At 46.0% G+C, this 13,571-nt stretch overlaps 1 protein-coding gene across 2 annotated transcripts in view; it reads left to right on the top strand.

Annotated features, from left to right (window-relative positions):
• The window catches only part of RASA3 (RAS p21 protein activator 3), a 180,308-nt gene that overhangs the window by 94,043 nt on the left and 72,694 nt on the right, over positions 1-13,571 (top strand). For both annotated transcript variants that reach the window (XM_038762059.1, XM_038762058.1), the window contains exon 4: positions 10,684-10,778. In XM_038762059.1, coding sequence (XP_038617987.1) covers positions 10,684-10,778 — 95 coding nt within the window. The remainder of the gene's footprint in view (positions 1-10,683; positions 10,779-13,571) is intronic.

The raw sequence follows: 13,571 nt of genomic DNA, 5'->3' as shown, positions 1-13,571 counted from the left end.
AATCCCTTTTTTCCAGATGAGGTAACTGAGGCAAAACCAGGTTAAGTCACTTGCCCACTCACATGGTAGAGCCAGAATTAGAACCCAGGTCCCGAGACTCCCAGGGCTGTGCTTGTTCCACTTGGCCACGTCGCTTCCAGGCTAAAGCCCTGCGATGAGTGACTAAATGAAATATCTTAGTCTTTAGGCCCCACGTGATGGGAGAAATGGGCCGCGGCTGGTCTGTATTTTGAGGAGGGAAGCTCAGTACATACCATTCCCGAGGGTTGCTTGGTGTCACCCCAGTGAAAGAATGGGCAGATTGTTAATCAGGGTGGACCGTTTGGGGCCTGTGATTCACATTTATTTATAGCCCGCTTAGCTCACAAACTCTCAAGGAAAGTTGCGGTAAGCCTCCAGAAGAAATAAAATATCGTCTCTGCCCAGTGGCTTTGTCGAGAAATCTCTAAGTGGCTTTTTTTCGGGGAGGAAATGGGGATCGTAGGTGCAAGGACGTGAACTGTTTATGGAATAACGGATAGAGCAGAGGCCTGGTCACGGGTTCTTGTCCCTGCTCTGCCGCTTACCTGCTGTGTGACCTGGGGCAAGTCACTTCACTTCTCTGGGCAGCAGTTCTTCAAATACCGTCGAATCATTTCCTACCCATAGCGACTCCGTGGTCACACCCTCTCCAGAACGTCCCATCTTCTGCCATGACGACGTTCTGGTGTGCGTATCCGTAGAGTTTTGTGGGTAACTTCACCGTGCCTCAGTTCCCTCATCCGTGAAATGGGAATTGAGACTGGGAGCCCCACATAATAATAATAATAATAATGATGATGGCATTTATTAAGCACTTACTATGTGCAAAGCACTGTTCTAAGCGCTGGGGAGGTTACAAGGAGATCAGGTTGTCCCACGGGGGCTCACAGTCTTAATCCCCAATTTACAGATGAGGTAACTGAGGCACAGAGAAGTGAAGTGACTTGCCCAAAGTCACACAGCTGACAATTGGCAGAGCCGGGATTTGAACCCATGACCTCTGACTCCAAAGCCCGGGCTCTTTCCACTGAGCCACGCTGCTTCTCACATGGGACAGGGACTGCGTCCAACCCGATTTGCTTGTATCCACCCCAGTGCTTAGTACAGTGCCTGGCACATAGTAAGGACTTAATCAATACCGCAATTATTATTGCTGTTATTATTTGACTTGCTTGCAGAATTAGAATGCCCTTTTGCGACGTGGGAAGGGGGAGCATATTTCATCCCAAGAATGGGTGAGAGCACTTTCAAAGCACATATGTCCACATCCATAATCTATTTCCATTTCTACTGATGTCTGTCTCCACCTTTAGACTGTCAGTTGATTGTGGGAAGGGACTGTGTTTGTTATATTGTTGTGTTTTACTCTCCCAAGTGCTTAATACAATGCCCTGCACACAGTAAGCGCTCGATAAATACGACTGATTTCACACCCAAGACTATGGCAAAGTCTTAATAAATCTACTATTACTAATACTAATAAGTCGATTAGTAAATATGGTATTTGATAAGTGCTTACTATCTGCCAGGCACTGTTCTAAGTACTATTACTACTTAGAGTCACAGCATTAATGGTTTAATGGTAATGATAATAATGGTAATTAACGGCTTACTATATGCCAGGCACTGTACTAAGAGCTGAAGTGGAAACAAATAAATTGGGTTGGACACAGCCCATGTCCCATATGGGGCTCACAGTCTCAATATCCATTTTATAGATGAGGTAACTGAGGCCCAGAGAAGTGAAGTGACACCCCAGGTCACCCAGCAGACAAGAGGCGGAGCTGGGATTAGAACCCATTCTGACCGTTCTAAATTCCTACCAAAGGCATCAGATGGGCCGAAATCAATGTGAACTTTTAATTTTATCAACTTTTTACCCCAAATCCAGAGTCTTCTGCGTTCAGAGCTTTTCTTACATCCAGAAGTCAAAGCCCACTTGGATTCTTGGGGAGAGGGTTTGGTCCCAAGAGAGACAGTAAAAAGGCTGGGAGAGTAGCCCGGTCTGAGAAAAATAGCATGACTTTTTAAGCAGCGCCTTTGTAGAGTCGTTGAAATGTCTTTATGTTTATGGGGTGTGTATAAAACTGGGAGTTTCAATTTTATAGTTATGAGTGTTCAAATTGTTACTCTCACTGCTGTGGTATTGCACCCGGCTATCTAAATGACTATAATTCAACAGCTGTCGATAGCCGAGATAATAATGCCGAAACACGCAGCCTAAAGTTTAGTTTGTCCTTGAGGAACCATTTCCTGTTAATATGCTGAAGAGAGTTTCCTCAGGTTTCTGAAAAGAAAGCCAATACCTTGATTTTGGAGGCCATCGTCTAACCTGTGGTTCAAGAAGTCGCTGAAAAGCTAATGAAAGGGCAGAGTGGAAGAGTTTTCTGGGGTGACTAATTACTAGAACATGTAAATAGGGGGTTTTTAAAGCTCAGTGAAGCAAAACCTTAAAGAGCTTGGCATACACAGAAGCTGGGCTAGCCTGCTGCCCGGAACTCAGAATTTTTTTTTTATGGTACTCGTTAAAACCCTTACCATGTGCCAAGAATTGTACCAAACCCTGGGGTAGATATAAAATCATCAGATAGGACACATGTTCTACATTGAGGCTAGCTGTCTAAGTAGGAGGGAGTAGGATTTAGTCCCCATTTTACAGAAGAGAAAAAACTGAAGCACAGAGAAGTGAAGTGGCATCCCAAAGGTCACACAGCAGGCAAGAGGCGGAGCCGAAATTAGATCCCAGTCCCCTGATTCCCAGGCCCCTGTTCTTTCCACTAGGCCACACTGCTTCATGTTAATGTCTGTCTCCCTGTCTAGACTGTAAGCTCGCTATTGTCCTCTCCCAAGTGATTAATACAGTGCTCTGCACAGAGTAAGCCCTCAGTAAATACCATTAATTGATTGATTCCCAGAATTGAGGGAGCAACTTTGGAACAGAAACTCAGAAGATTGTGATTCCAAGAGGGAGAAACGCCAACAGGACTCTGCTTCTCCGCATCCCACATTTATTTCCTCCGGCCTCTTAAGACAGTTCTACCTGGTTGTCCCACCCGCCGGTTTTTCAAACTCAACTCATCCAAAACTGAACTCCTCATTTTCCTTCCCAAATCTTCCCCTTCACTTAAATTTCCCATCCCAGTTGACAAATCACCATCTTCCTTCATCTCCCAAGTCCACAAACGTGGCTTTATCCTTGATTCCTCCCCTTATTTCAACTTCCGGATGCAGGGTTTTGCCAAACCTTGCCAGTTAAGGGCTGCACTTTTCTAGAATCTACCCTTTTCCTTTCCATCCAAACTGCCACCATTCACCTCTGAGGGCAGAACCCTGAGGCAGTGGGCCCTGAAAAGGGTCAGTTTGTCAATCAATCAATCAATCAATCAATCAATCGTATTTATTGAGCGCTTACTGTGTGCAGAGCACTGTACTAAGCGCTTGGGAAGTACAAGTTGGCAACATATAGAGACAGTCCCTACCCAACAGTGGGCTCACAGTGCAGAAGATCAGGAAGTGGAGCTGAGGCAGGAGGACTGTGGGATTTGCCACGACAACCGTGCCTTCCATACGTGGCATCCAAGAACTTGTCATATTCCATCTCGACTACTATATCGGCCTCCTTTCAGACCTCCCTGTCTCCTGTCTCTCCCCTCTCTAGCCTGTACTTCACTCTGCTGCCCGGTTCATTTTTCTAAAATGTTCTGCACATGTTCTACACACTGTAGTTTTGTCTATCTCCCCCTCTTGACTGTAAGTTTCTGGTGGGAAGGGAGCGTGTTTCCAGTGCTTAGTACAGTGCCTGGCACGTAGTAAGTGCTTAACAAATCATTCAATCAATCAGTCGTATTTATTGAGCACTTCCTTCTTCAATCATATTTATTGAGCGCTTACTGTGTGCAGAGCACTGTACTAAGCGCTTGGGAAGTACAAGTTGGCAACATATAGAGACAGTCCCTACCCAACAGTGGGCTCACAGTCTAGAAGGGGGAGACAGAGAACAAAACCAGACATACTAACAAAATAAAATAAATAGAATAGATATGTACAAGTAAAATAAATAAATAGAGTAATAAATATGTACAAACATATATACAAATGCCATCATTATTATTATTACCAACTCCACACTCCACTGCACTGTCCTCTTCCAATCGCTCAATACAATGCTCTGCACACAGTTAGCACTCACGAAATACCTTTGGTGATTTAAGTGCCAAGGTGCAGCCTTCACAGATGCATGATGTGAAAGAGATTATACAACGTGCTTTGTTTCTAGTCACACTGGTCCAAACTGATCAAAGTATTTCGTTGTCATTAATATAATCTTTGCACTCAAGAAGCTGCTAGATGTCCTTGGGAGAACTCAAACAATTATCAGAGGCCTTCCCAAACTGAGCCCCCTCCTTCCTCTCCCCAGCCTCCCCCTTCCCATCCCCGCCGCCTTACCTCCTTCCCCTCCCCACAGCACCTGAATATATGTATATATATTTATACGTACTTATTACTCTATTTTATTTGTATATGTTTATTCTATTTATTTTATTTTGTTAATATGTTTTGTTTTGATCTCTGTCTCCCCCTTCTAGACTGTGAGCCCACTGTTGGGTAGGGACCGTCTCTATATGTTGCCAACTTGTACTTCCCAAGCGCTTAGTACAGTGCTCTGCACACAGTAAGTGCTCAATAAATACGACTGAATGAATGAATGGTATTTATTGAGTGCTTGCCGTGTGCAGAGCGCTCTACTAAGCTCTTGGGAGATAACAGAGTTAGTAGCATCCCCTGCCAACAGCAGACTTCCAGTCTAGATGGGGAGACAGATGTTAATATAAATGGAATAACTTATGGCTATAAGTGGGACCGAGGGTGGGGCGAAAACCACGAGAAAGGGCTAGCCATTTATCTGGCTCAAGTTTTCCACTTCTCCCTCAGCAGTAATGAACAACAGAAAAGTATTTCGACATATGGAGCCTAGAAGCAAGAGGCAGGAACTTGCCCTGTGAGAATTTTCCATCCGGTATCCGTCAGGTTACCATGCCCGTTGCCTCCTGAGGAAGCCCAGTGAGTCAGGCGATGCTAGAAAAATGCTCGGCCAGCTCAGACGTGGCTCTAGAATGGGGCCTGGACGGCACCGTCATGTTTGAGGCCTGGGAAGAGCAGGGGCTTGGGTGGAGGATCCTTTTGGGGCCTCGGTGGGTTCGGTTTGTGGCCTTCGCCGCTCGGCCCGAAGAAGGAATGGCATTTTGGTAAAGCAGGGTGTTCTGGGTCCAGCCCCGGCTCTGAAGATTATTCTGGGGAAATTCATTTCTCTGAGGGACAGAATCCTGAGGCGGTGGGTCAGGTTCAGCCAGATCAGGAAGTGGAGCAGAGGCAGGGGGATGGTGGGATTTGCCGCGACAACCGTGCCTTCCATGTGTGGCTCCCAAATGCCTGCCTGGGAACCCGGCCGAGCGCGTGTGGAATCCGTTTTGTCCTCGGTTCTCCATCATCATCATCATCATCATCATCAATCGTATTTATTGAGCGCTTACTATGTGCAGAGCACTGTACTAAGCGCTTGGGAAGTACAAATTGGCAACATATAGAGACAGTCCCTACCCAACAGTGGGCTCACAGTCTAAAAGGGGGAGACAGACAACAAAACCAAACATACTAACAAAATAAAATAAATAGAATAGACATGTACAAATAAATTAAATAAATAAATAGAGTAAAAAAAATATGTACAAACATATATACATATATACAGGTGCTGTGGGGAAGGGAGGGAGGTAAGATGGGGGGATGGAGAGGGGGACGAGGGGGAGAGGAAGGAAGGGGCTCAGTCTGGGAAGGCCTCCTGGAGGAGGTGAGCTCTCAGCAGGGCCTTCTCCAGTGCCAGATAAGATCCCTGTCAGGAACGGTTGAGGTGAGCCATCCGGCTGGGCGGCGTCAGGGGGCCTGACACCGGCCTCTCTCTGGGCACAAGTGCGGCCCGGCCAACACTGGCCAAGTGCCCAGGATGTGGGTGAGCCGTGGGCCTTGGTGGTGTCAGAGCAGCCCGCCGCGGTGCCGGAGTGGGATTCGGAAACGATTGTGCCGTGGCTGCCCTGGCACACCTGGGTTCGGGCCATGCTTCCCCACGCCTCAGAAACCTCCGGTGGTTGCCCATCTGCCTCCACATCAACCAGAAACTCCTCGCCATTGGCTTTAAAGCCCTCCATCACCTCGCCCCCTCTTACCTCACCTCGCTACTCTCCTACTACTACCCGCTTGAGGAGTGGGGAAATGTGAATGAACGTTTTTGTCGAGAAATGATCCGGGCAGCAGAGTTCACTTCAGGATGGACTGGAGTGGGGAGAGTTGGGAAGTAGGGAGGTCAGCAAGGAGGCTGATGCAGCAGTCAGGGTGGGAAAGGATAAGTGCTTGAATTAATGTGGTAACCGTTTAGATGGAGAGGAAAGGGCAGATTTTAGCAATGTTGTGAAGATCAAACCGAAAGGATTTGGTGACAGATTGAAGAGGTGGGTTTATACAAAATACTCGTTATTAACAATGAAAAAGCAAGCTTCCAAGCTCTCCAGTTTTATAATACCAATCTGTTACTCCTGGAAATATCCTGTTCCCCAGTGAGTCTTCAGGCTGAATTATTACCAGAGACCTGGTAAAACTGCCTCCTTTACTACTTTAATAATGATGGTACAAGTCTTTCCATTCCCCCATCTTACCTCCTTCCCTTCCCCACAGCACCTGTATATATGTATATATGCTTGTACATATTTATTACTCAATTTATTTATTTATTTTACTTGTATATATCTATTCTATTTATTTTATTTTGTTAGTATGTTTGGTTTTGTTCTCTGTCTCCCCCTTTTAGACTGTGAGCCCACTGTTGGGTAGGGACTGTCTCTGTATGTTGCCAACTTGTACTTCCCAAGCGCTTAGTACAGTGCTCTGCACACAGTAAGCGCTCAATAAATACGATTGATGATGATGATGATGAAACACTGACATGCTGTAATTTAGATTGTAGCCCTTGTCTCTCTTCAAAGAGATACTGGAAAATAGCTGGTAAAGATTAAGATTGCCAGGTCAGCTTAAACTATTTTGGATAGTACAGAAAGAAAGCGTATCTTATCATTTGAAATTAAAGCACTTGCTTCCAGGGGAAGGTGGAATGAAATGAATAGCCCACACTAGGAATGTGGTTTCACCCTTATTCTTTGAGACCGAAGATATAAACCAAAGGCAGAGGAGATATTTCCGGTCTCCCATCTCAATTCGGTCCCCCTCATTACACTCCTGAAGAATTGTCTAACCCTAACTGCTGTAGCTGGGAAGATACGTTCACCATCTCGACAACTTCCTTTCTGCTTCGACCAGCACTCTGCCTGTCAGATTCTTCTGTGAAAAGCAGGGCATGGTGGAAGGCACTTCACTTCTCTGGGCCTCAGTTACCTCATCTGTAAAATGGGGACTGTGACTGTGAGCCCCACGTGAGACGGGGCTGTGTCCAACCAGGTTGGCTTGTATCCACCCCAATGCTTAGCAAAGTCCTTGGCACATTGTAAGTGCTTAACAAATACTATTAGAAGCAGCATGGCTTAGCAGCGTGGCTCGGTGGAAAAGAGCCCGGGCTTTGGAGTCAGAGGCCATGGGTTCAAATCCCAACTCTGCCAATTGTCAGCTGTGTGACTTTGGGCAAGTCACTTCACTTCTCTGGGCCTCAGTCACCTCATCTGTAAAATGGGGATGAAGACTACTGTGAGCCCCCCGTGGGACAACCTCATCACCTTGTAACCTCCCCAGCACTTAGAACAGTGCTTTGCACATAGGAAGCGCTTAATAAATGCCATTATTGTTATTATTAATGGATAAAGCACGGGCCTTGGAGTCGGAAGGGCCTGGGTTCTAATCCTGGCTCTGCCACGAGTCTTCTGTGGGGCCGTGGGCAAGTCACTTCATTTCTCTGGGCCTCAGTTACCCCATCTGTAAAATGGGGATTAAGACGGTAAACCCCATGTGGGACCTGATTACCTTGTATCTACCCGAGCGCTTAGAACAGAGCCTGGCCCATGGTAAGTGCTTAACAAATCCCATTAAAAAACAGCAACAACACAACTTTGCTTCCTTTGTGTATTGTGACAAGTCTAATGCTCCTGTAACACTTTTCCTCCACCGAGCTCCATTTTTCAAATATTTTGCTTTAGGCAGTCTCGATAGGTGGGTTTTTTTCCCCTTAATTAAAGATTACGCTCTTGAAGTTGGCCGTCACTATACCGCTTTACAAGAGTGTCAAATGTAATTAAGCTGGAGCTGCAGTTTCTTAGAGTCCCTTGTCATGTTTCTCCTGAATCAAGTCACCTGGCATTTGGGACCAAATCCAGCAGGGCTTTTATGAGCTGTCGCCCACAGCTATGCCTGGGGCGGGGGTGGGAAAAGAGGGCGGGAGGGGCGTCTCAGCACCAACTGCTGCTGGGATACCTCGCCCTAAAGGCCAGTGTCAATCCCCATTTTCTAGATGAAGAAACTGAGGCCCAGAGAACCAAAGTGACTTGCCCACGTGGCAGAGCCGGGATTAGAACCCACGTCCTTATGACTCCCAGGGCCATGCTCTATCCGTTAGGCCCTGCTAGGGTCCAGGAACCCACGTAACTGAATCACAACGGATCGATATGCTGAATAACGGCATGCCCTAGTGGATTGATAGCCCCATCATTTGTCTGCTGTGTGACCCTGGGCAAGTCACTTCACTTCCCCATGCCTCAGTTCCTCATCTGTGAAAAGGAGATTAAGACTGTGTGCCCCAGGTGGGACATGGACTGTGCCCAACCTGACTAGCTTCTAGCGCTTAGTACAGTGCCTGGCACATAGGAAGCGCTTCGCAAATGCCAGGGAAAGAAAAAAAGGCGGTAGCAAGCATCAGAGAGGCTGTAACTGAACAATCCACGGGCAGAGGAAATTACAAAGCTGCACCGTGAACGATGTCATTACACACTTATAATTGGGTGATGAATGAGCCAGAGGACGCCAAGCAGCCCATTATTTGAATAACTCTAGCGTTTTATCCAAGTCCTGGTGGAAGCCACTTTTTCAGCATCTAGACTGTGAGCCCACTGTTGGGTAGGGACTGTCTCTATATGTTGCCAACTTGTACTCCCCAAGCGCTTAGTACAGTGCTCTGCACACAGTAAGCGCTCAATAAATACGATTGATTGATTGATTGATTGATTGATTGATTCAGCTCTCCCTTCCGGGTGGGTACAGGACATTTGGGTGGGTTCTTTTTCTTTTCCTCCCAGTCTTCATCAGTTTACTGCTCCACTCTTCTCTTTAAGGCCAGCTTTGGTCATAATTTTGGTATTCAATAAGCACTTATTACGTGACAGGCATTGGGATAGGTAAAACATAAGCAGGTCGGCTTTAACAGTAATAATAATAATAATGGCATTTATTAAGCACTTACTATGTGCAAAGCACTGTTCTAAGTGCTGGGGAGGTTACAAGGTGATCAGGTTGTCCCACGGGGGGCTCATTAATCATTAATAATGATTGTAGCATTAGTTAAGCACATACTATATGCCAGTCACTGTACTAAGCACTTGGGCAGATACAGATAGATCGGTTTGGACACAGTCCCTGTGCCATGTGAGGCTCACGGTCTCAATCCCCATTTTACAGATGAGGTAACCAAGGCCCAGAGAAGTGAAGTGACTTGCCCAGGGCCACACAGTGCAGCAAGGGGCTCGTGGCCTATTGTTATTATATTTGTTAAGCGTTTACTTTGTGACAAACAGCATTCTAAACACTGAGATAAATTTAAGTTAATCAGGTCAGCCACATTTCTTGTTCCACATAGGACTCCCGCAGGGGGCTCACAGTCTTAATCAGACTTAATCAGTCTTCTAGACAGTGAGCCCACTGTTGGGTAGGGACCGTCTCTATATGCTGCTAACTTGTACTTCCCAGGCGCTTAGTACAGTGCTCTGCACATAGTAAGCGCTCAATAAATACGATTGAATGAATGACTCACAGGCTAAGTAGAAGGGAGAACAGGTATTTGATGATTCTGATTGTACCACACAAGGTACCATAGTTCTCTACGCCATCCTGTGAGGTCGGGATTTGCCCTCATCCGAGATTCCTTAGCGTTCAGAGCAGGGAAGCACTTCCTCTATATGTTACAGCGTGGCCTAGTGCCAAAGAGCCCGGGCTTGGGAGCCAGAGGTCGTGGCTTCTGATCAATCCCAGCTCCTCCACTTGTCTGCTGGGTGACCTTAGGCAAGGTACTTACCCTCTCTGTGCCTCAGTTATACCTCATCTGTAAAAGGAGGATTAAGACTGTGAGCTCCAAGTTGGACAGGTACTTGTATCTACCCTAGCTATTGGCACAGTGCTTGGCACACAGTAAGTGCTTAACAAGATTAAGACTGTGAGCCCCTTATGGGAAAGGGATTGTGTCCAACCCGATTTGCTTGTATCCACCCCAGTGCTTGGTTCGGTGCTTGGCACGTAGCAAGCGCTTAACAAATGCCACAGTTACTATTATTATTAATATCAGAAAAAAGTGTCATTATTAATTATTTTAATCTCCCAAGCATTTACTACAGGGTTCTGCCCCCAGAAAGCACTGGGCAGATGGCACTGGTGGATGGACTCATGGATTTCATTATTTCTTAGGCAAAGTGGCCATCCAGAAGGAAGACCTGCAGAAATATCACAACAGAGACACTTGGTTCCAGCTCCAGCACGTGGATGCCGATTCCGAAGTGCAGGTGAGCTCAGCTCCGCAAGGGCCGTTCATCTGTTCGTTCAATCGTATTTACCGAGCGCTTACTGTGTGCGGAGCACTGTATTAAGTGCTTGGGAGAGCGCAATAGAACAATGAACGGACACATTCCCTGGCCACAGACAGATTGCGTGGAAGTCAAAGCAAACTAAAAATGTCAGACTTCCCTTGTCCTCCTACCCCTGGAGGTCCCCAGAATCCTTTGGACTATAATCAGGTGACTCTTGCTAGTATTTATGTATTGTAAACCAGGAATCTCTGTAATCTATTATCTGTTTAATCTATTGGGCAGCAGCATGGCTTAGTGGAAAAAGCCCGGAGTCTGAGGACCTGGGTTCTAATTCTGACTCCGCCACTTGCCTGCTTGGGGACCTTGGGCAAGTCACTTCACTTCTCTGGGCCTCAGTTTCCTCACCTGCAAAGTAGGGATTAAATCCTCCTCCCTCCTACTTAGACTGTGGGCCCCATGAGGGACATGGACTGTGTCCAACCTGATTAACTTGTATTTCTCCCAGCACTTAAAACTGTGCTGGACACATAGCGCTTAACAAATACCATTATTATTATCATTATCAATTATTATTATTACTTCCTACTACTTCTTAGACGGTGAGCGCACTGAAGGACAAGGGACTGTGTCCAACTTGATTATCTTGTGTCTATCCCAGCGCTTATAGTAATAATAGTTATTATTATTATCCCTGTTGTGTTCGAAGGGAAGGAGCCAGAAAGACCTCAGGAGGCTTTAAGAAAAATCCACAGCAGAGGGTGATTCTAAAGGTGGAGAGGAGAGGGGGGGTGGATTCATGAAATTATTTAGGAGATTTCCAGACTGGCTGAAGGTGGGAAGGAGAAGACAGAGGATTCAGAGCTAACCCTGGGATTTCAGGCTTCTGAGACAGGGAGGGAAACGGTGTTGACAGTGATGGAAAAGTGAGAAAGAGGAATGAGTTGAGAAAGATGAGTTATGGTGCCAACCAGATGGAGACGTCCAGAAAGCAGAAGGAAACGGGAGAATGAATCAGCAGGGGAAAGAACAGTGATAGCGATTGGATCTGACCCTAATATCTGATGAACTCTCCGAGCTGAATATAGAACCTACACCTGAGCTTGTTGCAGTTAACAGACGAGGCGATGATATGAAATCATCAATCAGCGGTAATCAATCAGTGGTATTTATTGAGCCCTTACTGTAGCAGAGTTGGAAGACACATTTCCTCTCCACAACGGGTTTACAATCTAGAGGGGGGAGACAGACACTGATGTAAATGAATTACAGATATAATAATAATAATAATAATAATGGTATTAAGCGCTTACTATGTGCAAAGCACTGTTCTAAGCGCTGTGGAGATTACAAGGTGATCAGGTTGTCCCAAAGGGGGCTCACAGTCTTAATCCCCATTTTCCAGATGAGGTAACTGAGGCCCAGAGAAGTGAAGTGACTTGCCCAAAGTCCCACAGCTGACAATTGGCAGAGCCGGGATTTGAACCGGCGACCTCTGACTCCAAAGCCCGGGCTCTTGCCACTGAGCCACACTGCTTCTCAGATATGTACGTAAGTGCTAAAATACAGGAATTTTTTTGTCATTAAGGCAGCGTGGCTTCGTGGCAAGAGCCCGGGCTTGGGAGTCAGAGGATGTGGGTTCTAATCCCGGATCCGCCACTTGTCTGCTGTGTGACCTTGGGCAAGCCACTTAACTTCTCTATGCCTCAGTTACCTCATCTGTAAAATGGGGATGAAGACTGTGAGCCCTACGTGGGACAACCTGATTACTTTGTATCTAACAGCGCTTAGAATGGTGCTTCGCACACAGTAAGCGCTTAACAAATACCATAGTTATTGTTACTATTATTAAAATTGAGGTGGAATTTTTGTAACGCTTTCAGTGAGTATCTGCAGCCAGTGGCTTTGTCAGTTACAGGTCATGGTTTTCTCTGTTGGTGCTTTAAGCACTTAGTACAGTCCTTTGATCAGAGTAAGTGCTCAATAAATATGATTGAATGAATAAGATTTTGACCATTGGACTTTGTTTTTAATTTGATGGTGTTTTTTAAGTGTGTTTAGCCACTGGAGTCGATACAAGCTAATCAGGTTGGACACGGCCCATTCCCACGAAGAGCTCACTGTCTTAATCCCCCATTTTACAGATGAGGTAACTGAGGCGTAGAGAAGTGAAGTGACTTGTCCAAGGTCACACAGCACCCACGTGGCGGAGCTGGGATTAGAACCCAGGTCCTCTGACACTCAGGCCCTGGCTCTTTACACTAGGCCACACCACATCTTCTTACATATGTCCCAGGCAATTCCCTTTCATTGTTCTTCAAAGTTTGCTGCTACAGAGTAAATAGTTGAGGTGCAAATTAGGGATGGAGAGTCATTTTTTATTCTTCTACTACTTTTTATCCTTTCTTCCACTCGTCTCTTTTCTTTCTGCCTTTGTTGGAGTGTCTGTGTGTTGACCATCCAGATCATAGTTCTGAAGCAGTATTATTTATTCATATTCATATTCATATTCATATTATTTATTCATATTAATGTCCGTCTCCCCCCCTAAACTTTCAACTCATTATGGGCAGAGAACGTGTCTGCTAATTCTCTTGTATTATATCAATTGATCAATCAATCAATCATATTTATTGAGCGCTTACTGTGTGCAGAGCACTGCACTAAGCGCTTGGGAAGTACAAGTTGGCAACATACAGAGACGGTCCCTACCCAACAGTGGGCTCACAGTCTCGAAGGGGGAGATGGAGAACAAAACAAAGCATATTAACA

This window comes from Tachyglossus aculeatus, chromosome 20, assembly GCF_015852505.1.
Source record: "Tachyglossus aculeatus isolate mTacAcu1 chromosome 20, mTacAcu1.pri, whole genome shotgun sequence".
NCBI lineage: Eukaryota > Metazoa > Chordata > Mammalia > Monotremata > Tachyglossidae > Tachyglossus > Tachyglossus aculeatus.
Note: the sequence above shows the minus strand (reverse complement) of the source record. Positions and strands in the feature narration are given on the sequence as shown.